At 36.6% G+C, this 11,590-nt stretch overlaps 1 protein-coding gene across 1 annotated transcript; it reads right to left on the reverse strand.

The window, feature by feature from the left end:
• Positions 1-1,891: 1,891 nt before the first annotated feature.
• Positions 1,892-11,305, reverse strand: zc3h15 (zinc finger CCCH-type containing 15). Its single transcript, XM_066687594.1, has 10 exons — positions 11,131-11,305; positions 10,359-10,451; positions 9,738-9,840; positions 5,702-5,854; positions 5,174-5,265; positions 4,609-4,791; positions 4,325-4,471; positions 3,644-3,748; positions 3,262-3,394; positions 1,892-3,078 (listed from the first exon to the last, which is right to left on the reverse strand). The coding sequence occupies exons 1-10, from the start codon at positions 11,203-11,205 to the stop codon at positions 2,900-2,902; spliced, it is 1,263 nt and encodes a 420-aa protein (XP_066543691.1). The 5' UTR covers positions 11,206-11,305; the 3' UTR covers positions 1,892-2,899.
• Positions 11,306-11,590: the final 285 nt, after the last annotated feature.

The raw sequence follows: 11,590 nt of genomic DNA on the forward strand, positions 1-11,590 counted from the left end.
GTGACACAGCAACACGGGAATGATTTAGCTTGTGCAAAGCTAACTGTGTTTGTGATGAACACAGCCTGGGGTGTAAGATCACCATTTGTTAACTGTGCCACATTTGTATGCAGCTATAGATCAGAAGGCTGAACACACACAGTAAGCATGCAGAAAAAAAACAAAAAAAAACAACATTTATATCCAAAGACTGGTATTTCAAAATAAATAAATAAATGATGGTAGCAGTAAACATGTATTTGCTCATGTTTGTCAGAGGTCGACTGAGTCTGTAACAGTTAAACCAAGCTCGGAGTTTTAAACATGATTAATCAGTACAATAGGATGTACTTACTCCTTATTTTCTATTCAGCTTGCAGTGAATATTTAGGGTTTAGTTTCACCTTTTCAAATTTTAAAGCACAGACACAGATCACCAGGAAGTTGATCATCTTAAATAATTACAAAGGAACCCCAAACGTGTTCCAGCTTGCAATGAATCAGACACCAATGAAACCTGCCTACATTTCTCCAAGCTTGTCAAATGTATTCTGGGGTTATTCACTGGTCATTATGTACCCATGGCAAATACAAATCGTATCACCCTTCATTATAAATTACTTTGCCAATTATTAGAACTGACAATGGGTGTATATATATACTAGACAAGGGAAGCAAGGGAGGTTTTCAAGTCCTTCCGTTTTAACAAGTCAGCAGTAAACGTTTTCCTTATTAGCATTTTCAGAATAAGGAAACGGTCATTATAGTTGTGTCATCTCTGCCCAGTTCCAGTAATTGCCATTTTAATGGTATAACTGTGAACTTTGCAGCTATTCTATGTTCTTTACAGGCACGTTTTTTTTAATTAGTGGTCTGCTTTAGAGCAAATTTTATTTTCTATTTTTAAACAGAAAATTGGATAATGTTTTTAGGGGATATCATTAGGCATACCACAGACAAGATCTGCTTTGATAGACAATAATACAAGAAACAAACACCTTAAAATGACAATTTAATCCAGTGCACCTCCAAATGATTCAAGATTGGATGACAGACTATAAATAGTGCTATTCCAGTGTGCTACATGTGGCAAGCAAGGACCCAGAGGAAAATACAGGCCAGCCTCCTGGACAGGGAAAAGGCTAACATCACAGGAAATGCCTATGTAATGACAAAATCCAACGAGCCAATTAATTGTGACTGTTTAAACATTGGAAAACAAACTCAAATTTAGTTTAGAATTAATTTATGTCGTTAGCCACAAGAGCATGCAGATAAACAAATACTAATCTAGTGCTTTTGTTATGCAGAAAGGAAACTATTTAAGAAAATGTGATTATTGTGAAGTCTCAAATAACGCCGATTTGAGCAAATGCAAATGACTTCTACACATTTGTGGCAATGTGGAACACCTTCCTAGCTCAAACACAGCTTGATCACTCAATAGTTTTATATGCTCTTTTGGCTAACAAATCACATCAGGGTCAGGAAGGATCTGAACTGAAACCCAACTCGCATTTCTTTGGAATTTAACAATATGACCCTCTGGGACTCTTGAGTGGTGGTATTATTAGTCCCATAACTATCATTCACTTACCAGATGGCCGAATTGTAGGCTGGTGGCCTAGAATGTTTTGATATCAGACTTAAAATGAATGGTCCCATATTTTGTATGCACTACTGTTATCTGGCCTCTCAACAGACTGTGAAAGTACCACTCAATTGAGACATTATCTGATGCACAATTACACAATGGAAGTGCACACAGCCTTCATTGACACAATTGCACTGCCTCCTGATGACAAATAGTTAATAATGACAATACTTCCCAGGTCTCAAATACCATGTTTAAAGCTCTTCAGAACACTTCAGAAGTTTTGCGATTGATAGCAGTAAATGCTGAAACAACATATTTAAACCTGATAATCTTTATTTACAACTTGTCTTGGCATAACGGTGATAGGGAAGTTTAAAACCATTTAATACAGGAGACAAATGCATTACATTTTTGAATTATCTGCTCATTTGACATTGTTAAAATGTTTTGCCTTGAAGATTTGCAGTGGAAAATTAGTCAGAAAGTGACCAAATGATCTTGGGTTTTCCCTTTGATTTCAGAATACAGTTCAACATTTTTTTTATCCCAAAAGTACAAGAATTTATTTAGCACTCTGTTCTGTTCCTCTGTTCTGGTGTTGATAGGCTTACTCTCTCAGTATTTAGGGTACTGAGGCAATCTCATGGAGTCACCCAAAATACAATCTTTTGAAATTGCATCACTGAAGCAAACCTTTGGCTTCCATAATTAGGCATCAATTTCATGTCAGCAAAAAAACAAAACAAAAAATACTGTTATTATGATTCAGCAGTACTACTGCACACATCACTCAGTGACCTCACAAACTTGTTTTTATTCAACATCTTTCAGAGAATATGCACATTTACAGTTTGCTAACATAAAATTAAGGCACATGGATCTTTAAAATGCTTCCAGAGAAAATGAAATAGGTCTACACCTTAAGTAAAATTATTCCCATCCAAATTGAATCTAGAACCAATAGGATTTTAAGACTGTTACATAGTCTTTTATTTTGAAGAATTCTGATCAGAAATTAACAAAAAGACACGTAAACCAGCTTATTGAAATCTAGCAGTGCCTTAGAAACCATTACCTTTGCATGTGCTTTTGAAATGACAGGTTGCTCCAATGAAAAATCATTAATTTGAATAAGCTAAAGGGACAAAGAAAAGACTAGAGATGGTAGATATTCAGTTTATCTACTCCTCTTTGATTCTGTAGCTCCCAGGAACTGTAGGGTAAAGGGCTGCAAAAACTCCAACATGAGGATGTGTTTTGTGAGACACTGTCATTCACTTCAAGCCTGGGGTTGTCCATGAAACGCAGTCAAGGGTCCAAATTTTATTCGTCCAGATCCAGTGTGTTTAGCTCCTCTTCAAGTTCGTCCAGGTCCTCCCCAGTAAAGAGATTCTCATCCACGGGCACGTCTTCCGTCTCCCTGTCTTCCTCGCTCCCTCCCTCGGATCCACAGTGATCCCCATTTTCCTCGCTGCCCCCCGAGGCCTCGCTCAACTTATTGTCTGAAAAGCAAGGGTAACTTGATTAAGAATTACAATTGCCAGAATAACATTATGACTTGGATTACTTGGATTTGGGCTGCTTTATTATTTATATACTATAAACCACATACAATAAAGGATCAAGTACTATGGCTTGGAGATGTATTAAGTATTATTCAATATTCAAAAAGCGTCCACACTCACCGTCCATGTCCTTTGGTGGCTGAGGCGGTGCTGTGAATCTGTCGACGGATGCCACTGTAATTCCAGCATTATCTACTTCTTTTGGAACAAACCTGGCCAGATCAATGTCATTGACTTCACCTAGGTCTTCAACCTAAATATAAAAAAAAACACCAGAGATTTATATTTTGTTGTTTGTTGGTTAATTCATCGGCATTTTAAATTATAATTGTATTTTGGATTTGGTACCATAAGCTAGAAATATTAGTCAATTAGATGTTTATTCAGAAAACTGCCAAATTCTGCAGACTATGACCACATGTGGTCATGCTTGCAAAACAGAAGGCATTTCACCACATGATAACTATGAGAAATAATGAGGTGGGAATAAAAAACATTTTACCTCTTGGTAATCTTCTTCACCCTTTTCATATTTAGTGTCATCAGCTTCTTCATCATCGTCGTCAACCAGCTCAGGATGGAATTCAAACACTTCACGACCACTAACCTGCACACACAGGAAAATGCAAATATAAATCCCCAACAGTCAACCTTCTGCATGGAAACACTTTAAAAACATCATTGTGCAGAATTAATATTAGATGCACTAAACTCCCTTTATTTGTTGCTTACCATTTACCATCTATTCAGCAATGGTGAAGTGAGTTAAAAACAGATGAGGATCTATTCATACTGCATGTACCTACAACACTACTCTGCAGTTAAAAGTAGGAACTTTTTTTTTTTTTGGTCTGACCCCCTTTGAACTACTGTACTTGAAACCAAGGAATAAGGAGATTTGTCACCACCTTCTGGTATGAAAATCAACAAACATCTGTTGTAGGGTAATGCATTTAATTCAAATAACTTGATCTTAAAAGGATTGCAATTATATTTTAAAACCATTTAATTGCCAGTTAGGGTATTTGTAATTCACCACAAGCTTGTTATACAAGAAAAGCTACCAAAATAAAACATTTCATTCTTAATTTTCTTGAAATGTCTCATTTGGACACTGGGAGTAATTCCATAGCAAAGAGTTAGGAACTTACAGCAAACTGAATTAAATAATGGCTTTTCTTACCCCAAATGATCTCCCAGCTTTGTAATCTGCTCTTCTCTTCTCCATCTCAATCTCTGCTTTACTGATCTTATCTTGCCTCTTCCTCTTCTTCCAGGTCAAGAAAGTTTCCAGGGTGATACGAGTCACGTTTGGTCCCAGGGCAGATCGCTGAAAAAAACCCATGTCTGTTAAAATATGACCTCAGTGACTTCAATATCAAGCACTGCCATTATAGCTGGACACTCCCGTCCTTCAGAAATGTTCTCCGGCGAGCAGTATGAACAGAAAGGAAGACTTCAATATACCTCTTTCTCTATAAGCTCTTCCAATGAAATTTCATCCTGCTTCTCTTCCTTTTTCTTGTCTTTCTTGAGCACAAACCCAGGTGGGAGGGCATGGCGGTACATGCAGACGTCTCCTCCGCCAGGACAAACCCAAAACCAGCCATATTTATTGTTCTCAATGGCATCAAGAAAATATCTGCAAACCTGCACAATCAAACAAGATGTGACATCAAATTAATTTACAGCATACTATGACATAAAATAAAGCACATTTAATAAAATTGGATTTGAAACCTTTTTATTTTTTCTACTTTAGTTCCTAAAAAAATATGTGCATGTGTTAAAAACTATAATTTGATTTTATTAGAGCATACAGGTCAATGAAATGATTATGTGCCATGTATAAACTAGAGCATGCAAGTATACTTAATGTCACACATTTGTTGACTAATTTCTTAATCATTAAGTTCACAATAAGAATCACAATAGATTACCAGCTTTACTACAGTTAACTGTTTTTATGTTATTCTTGTTGATATCCAGTTGCCTTCTACAAAACCACAGAGAAATAAAAAGCACATCTTACAATTTGCGTTTTTGCTTTCTTCTTCTCTGCCTCTCCGTGCTTCTTGTTTACAACCTCTTGCAACTTATTTTCATCCCAGTTGTCCATTGTATCTGTAAATCAATTAGGATATTAATAGCCTGAAAACATAACTACATAAGGGCACAATGGATAAATAATAATTATAAAAATCTCCCAATACCTACAGAAGACGAAAAAAATCAAATGAGGTGTAAATGGTCAATTCTGTAACAGGGACTACCTCTCAGCAGTGTAAATAGGGCTTAATCAACACATTTATTCCAAACCATCTGGATGTCAGGCAGCTAAATATAAGAATAAACCATATAACATTAAATCTTTAGTACTGGAAATCCTTGATAGGGATAGACGGCTGCACTTTAAATTTCTTTCACTTTTTTTTTTTTTTTTTTTTTACAAATAAAAGATAGTTGTATGGAATAGTTTAGAGTGCTTAGAAAGTATGGAAATTCTACAACTCTTCTTATGCTGTTAGATTACAATTTATCTTATAGATTTTTGTTTTACCTTTCTCCAACTCATCATCTCTGCCGTCCACATACAAACTGCGCTTCTCACACTTCCTTTCCAGTGTCAGGTCATGAGAGAACTTGCACTTGTCCCCCTTGGTACACTGTCCTTGCTTGAAGAAAGCGCACACCACTGATTTTGGGTCGGCTCCTACAGGGAAGACACAAGAGTTGTCACATTTGATTTGTATGTTGGAAAGATTCTGGAACATATTAAATTGAGAAAATAAAATCTACAATAATCTGTATACTGGTATCTTTAAGGTGTCTGCAAAATGCAATTACTACATTTTCCACAACAGCATATTACATAATGAAACAGAAAGTGATGTAAAACCTTGTCATTGAGAACAATTATAACTGTTGCAAAAAACTAAACCGTTTGGTTTTCTGTCCATAAAAGTGGAAAACACCCCTAAAGAGACTGATATAATTTTAAATGTGTTTTTCCAATGATTTAAAAAAATGTTCTTTCTTCTTATAGGACATGTACAACTTACACTGTACATTCACATACAAGAAAAGGAAGTTATTGGCCTTTTGTTAGATCATTTATCCTTGTTAGATGGTTAAGCAATATTGTCATACACACCACTCCAAGCAATTGAAAAAAAATGAATTAAAACAAAAGAGCTGCATGAATAAAAAGCTTGGAAAAAACAGCCAACACTTAACATATAAAATGTGTTTTTGCTCATCTTAACACATTATCTACTTGGTATAAAGAATATACACCTCATGTACAAAAAGCAACAATAGTCCTGTTCTCCTGTTCTTATGAATCAATCTTTGTAGACTGTTACTTCTTTTACAAATCCTAACTTGTTTATCTCTGTTCACCGTACTTCGTACAATCCAAATTCTCATTTAAAGGGTCGCTGCACTTCCCCAGGGTCGATTTGTAAAATAAATTATCTTCAGCAGCCTATATAGATCCACTGCTGGTTGATGGACCTCCTAAGATGTTTGCACTTGTTTAGATCTACAGCTTCTCTTTTGCATTACACACCTGCAAAGTTCATGATTTAATCTTCCCTTCTTTTATTTGGTCATCTTCTAGGTCTTTTTTAATCTCTCGGGATCCATTCAATACCTTCCTTTGTCCATCTCTGATCTGTTCTGTGTCCGGCCCATTCCCATTTTAATATTTCACACTTTCAATGGTGTCACATTTTTGTTTGTTCTGGATTGTGTGATTGTATGAAATGTTCCTCAGAAATTATTAAATATAGCCACAGAGATTTCACCTAATGGTGGAACAAAAAGATGTCTCAAACGTCCATAGAGTTTTTTGGGCATACTAAGATGCATCACCTACTGCACAGATTATTGCTATTGCAGGACTTTGAAGGGGGATTATATCTCACAGATGCAGAAGGCATTATTTCTGGGGGAAATTGTGGCAGAATAAGTCACTTTCACAGTAAAGGAATCAATTTTAGGAGGAAAATGAAGATGAATGGGTATCATCTCTACAGCAAATGACCTGTTCTTTAACTCAAACATGGGCAAAAGGCATTCCCACCTAAATAATGTACAGGGAGCATTGAACATCTCTAAAAACACAGACTTGCATCTAGAGCTGCAACGATTAGTCGACTAGTAAAATACGTTGACTTCTATTTCAGGGGTTGATTTGTCATTTAGCTACGTTGCCGCTAAGCCGTTCTTATCATTGATCTTAGCCCTTTCAACTAATATCCTAGCTCTGTGCGAGAACAACGGTTTCATTCCAAACAGCAATAGAGGGCAGTAATGCATCACTTGGTGTGTCATCCACCTGTGCGCCTCACTGGAAAAATGTCTGAAGCTGCACGTCGCAGCCAGCCACCACACGAAACAAAACTCGGGCGACTGCATCGAAACTGTGGGAGTATTTATAAGAGAATAATAACCATGCACGGTGCTTTGTGGACCGTGTAAATCAGAATTAGGTTTCCAAAAGAGCACATCCGACAAGCTTAAGCTAAAGTTTTTGCAATGTTGCTAGTAATAGGGCAACTGTGGTATTAATTTATGAAATTGCGCTGCCGAAAGCGTTGCATTTGCTGTAAGGTTCTCTCATGCTAATCTATGCAAAAGTCTATATCCAAAATTCAACATCGAAATTGACATATACATGCACGTAATTCTACATCTGTCTTCAATCGTGGTGCATATAGACGTGATTTTCCAAAGGTACAGAATAACTTAAGTGACTTCTGAATACAAGCACACTAGAATTTGTTAGTTAAAATCAATTGGTTTATTGCCAATGCTTGTACCACCGACAGTCACAGCATCGAACAAATGAATTGATTTAAGCTGGGAAACTCAGGTTTTATGTGTGAAGTAATTTTTAAGTTATGCTGTAGACGTGGGATATTGCGCATACAGGCACCGCAATGGAGGACACGTGGATTATGTGCATGTTTCAGGCATGTCAAATTCTACGTAGAATTTTGGATATAGACTTTTGAAACATTTGTAGGCTCTGGGCACTATGGAAGACAACAGTACTGAGCATTTAACCACAATACCATGATGTATGAATGCACGTCAAATTAAAACCCTCAGTACCATATAGTTTCATGTCATTCCCAAAGCCAGTGTTGATACTGTAGAATGTGAATTGAAAGTCAGATACTGGATAAAAACATGGCATGATCGCAATCACATGTTGTTTAGAGCCTCCATGTACCTGTGTGCGTCTAGAAGTCTTCAGTCTATTGCGGCAATCCATTCGCCTTTTACAAGTACATAAATACAGTTTTATATTATAATTGGTAGTTTTATTATTAGTTGTACTTGTGTAGTTATAGTTTATACCAAGAGCTATACAGTGCTGTGGCGAGAGATGTTCAGAAAACAGTGCTGAATAGAAGGCAATGAAGCAGCGTTTGTGGCAGCCAGATCCATCACAATGCTGCGCGGAGCCTGTAGCGCATCTGCAGCTCTGTCTTCCAGCTTATTGTATTTCATTATTGTAACATTTCAACACATTGCACAGAGCAAGCTGCTGATGGCACAGGTTTTAATAGATTAAGTTTTATTAGTTGATAATTACTGTTCATTGTTTATTATTACAGCGTTTCAGTGTGTTTTCATTTGCCTTTCAGTGTATTGTGTATTATTCATGTTTCAGTGTATTGTTTAATATTTTTATTAAGTTCGTTATTTATTATAAATTAAATTAATCATATATTTACATTTTAAAGCAGTTTCAGGCATTTAAATCATGATTAAAATTATTTTCTAGATCTGGTACCTAGGAAGGGTTTTCATTTTTTTATTTGGAGTTGAAGTGGTTAAGTAATGTAAAATGTCTAGTCCTACTCAGGCAATCAGAGCCCTGTATTTACAGAGCCCTGCGAACTCGAGAATAGGATGCCATGTTTGCGTTTGCGATGCATTGATAGTACAACATTTTTGTTGTTGCGATTATTTGAATAATCGATCGTTTTATGTATATAATAATCGATTATCATATTAACTTACTTGCACAGCAATCAGTCAGTAGAGGTCTCTAATTTCTGCCCAGTGATTGTATGCTATTTAGTGTTCCATGATTTATATCTAGAGAATGAAAATGTTTAGGTGACCAATAGCTTAACAGAGTGTCAAAAGCATTTGGAATACTTTCTATTGTCAGTCCCGTATTTTGTTTAGATACAGTGTATCCAAAATGTGGCTATTTTTTTCTTCCAAAATCTTTTCCAATTGAAAGAACAAAACAAAAAGTAAAACCGTATCCCAGGGACTAAAATTATTGTTAGCAGTACTGATAAACCTTTTGGAGTCTTGGAAGTGAGGAACCCCCCGTTACATCAGTCCCTGAATTTGGCCTGTCTTCATCAGTCAGTCGCCAAAACAGGCCCCCGGCTTTGAGACAAGAGAGGCACAGAGAATGTCAGAACATTGTATTTATGTACTGCAGTGGGCAACTACCTAATGGTTTGAAGACGACTTAGCACTATTCCATTGGATGTTGTATTATGTATAACTAGAATGTTAATTTAATAAAACTCTCTCCTTAAAAACACTGCTTAATTTACCTTTGCTGATTTTCTGAGCAGCAACCACTGGTTTGAAGAGTTCATTCAACTCGGAAAGCTCCTTCTTCTTATCCGTCTTCTTCTTGTCATCAGTACCTGCAACCTGAAGGGAAGAAAAAGCAGCACAACAGTTATAAGAAGCTACAGCACCACTTGCAAGGTAATGAAATGAATGAATTATAATAGAAATATTTCAGGTGTCCATAGACAATCACTTGTCCCAAAAACATACAACAAAGATACGGGCACTCTTCTGCATGTTGTGTGTGTCACAGCAACATGTAGGCATAGGCAATTTATGTTTTAAACAATGTATATACACATTTCAATTGTGTGTGTCTATTGTTGAGTTCCCTTTTCAAATATTTAGTTCAGACCAAGTGCCAATACTTCAATTATTTTAAAATGCCTGTAAAATTAAAATCACATATATTTCAGCATTACATTGTTTATACAAATAATGAGCCAGTCTTCTCCGCTGAAGACAACAAGATCTTGAATCAAACATCAAATTGTGATTGTGTTAAACTACCATGATAAAAACACCAGTGCTGTGATGAAGTCAGTAAAACAGTTTTTCAGTCTCATTTGTTATCTCGGCTTTACATATCAGATGATTACCTTCTGCTGGCCATGCTTGACTTGTTGTGTGACAGCTTTGATGAACTTCTGCTGTTTGGCTCCCTTCTTGTTCTTCAGACCAAAAGTCTTGTCCTTAAAACATACATTTAAAGAAGTATGAAGTGTATTGTATAACTGCAGTGTTTGCCACATGAAGCAGTGCAATGCAAGTCGCCCTGACTGTTATGTAACGACCTGTAAGAAATAAGACGACACATCTAAAGCGATTTGCTTTGTGCAGGTTTCCCCCATTTCCCACACATTCACATCTGAAGACCAGAGACAATACAGACTCTGACAAGATGCTCGGAAATACAGGAAGAAGGTTCCAGAAAACTCAAGCGTGTAAAAACACAGCCAGCATCGCCCTGAACAATACCCCTTTCATTTCAGTTAAACAACGTCTGCTTTTTCTAATAAACCACATAAACATGCCAATGACAACCGGGAATACATTTTTAATATTTATTTTTCACCTCCCGACACCCATTAAAACCTTTCAGACCGGCTTATTTACAGCGTCGCAAATACCTTTGATGACAACAAATTGGCCTACTTAAAATGTTCATATTATGAATAATTATTATAATGAACAAGAAAACATGTGCCAGCTGTCATTTATAAGAAGTGCTAAATCCCCACAGTGTATATAAGAGACCCGGGCGCAGCCGGCCACGCTAGGCCCTGTGCAGCATGGCTCCTGTTACCAGCTGCAATTCACCGGGTGGCGCTTGATTTCTTTTATTTTCTTAAGCCACGCCGGTTTCCTTACCTCGATAATTTTCTCTTTCTTCTTTTGATCCGTTTTCTTGTTAGCTGCTGGTGGGGCTGGTTTCTTTGGAGGCATATCGAGATTAAGGTGCTGAAAAAACGACCCCCACTCCTAAACTGTGTGGCTGCTAAGCTCGCTGAATCGCTGCCCAGGCCCCGATGACTCTCTGGGAAATCAGACCGTGCCGAAAGGCATTGTGGGTACAGCAGCGAGAGTTCACACATGTAGTGCTGGTTTCACAGACCTCCATGCTCTTTGGGTAGACTATAATAATAATAATAATAATAATAATAATAATAATAATAATAATAATAATAATAATAACAATAATATGGTAAAATTAATTTCCAAGAAGCAAGAAGAAAATGCAAGACACAATCGACCTTGAAACAGTCAAATACAAATAAACTATACAATATTATATACTATTGTTTTATATATTCAAACACATAATAAACAA

This window comes from Amia ocellicauda, chromosome 16 (assembly GCF_036373705.1).
Source record: "Amia ocellicauda isolate fAmiCal2 chromosome 16, fAmiCal2.hap1, whole genome shotgun sequence".
Taxonomy (NCBI): domain Eukaryota; kingdom Metazoa; phylum Chordata; class Actinopteri; order Amiiformes; family Amiidae; genus Amia; species Amia ocellicauda.

Coding starts and splice junctions, on each gene's coding strand:
- zc3h15 (XM_066687594.1), bottom strand. CDS start 11,205: ATGCCTCCAAAGAAACCAGCCCCACCAGCAGCTAACAAGAAAACGGAT. Junction 9,841..10,358: donor TCAAGCATGGCCAGCAGAAG/GTAATCATCTGA, acceptor TCTTCCCTTCAG/GTTGCAGGTACTGATGACAA. Junction 3,749..4,324: donor AAGCTGGGAGATCATTTGGG/GTAAGAAAAGCC, acceptor CTGTGTGTGCAG/GTTAGTGGTCGTGAAGTGTT.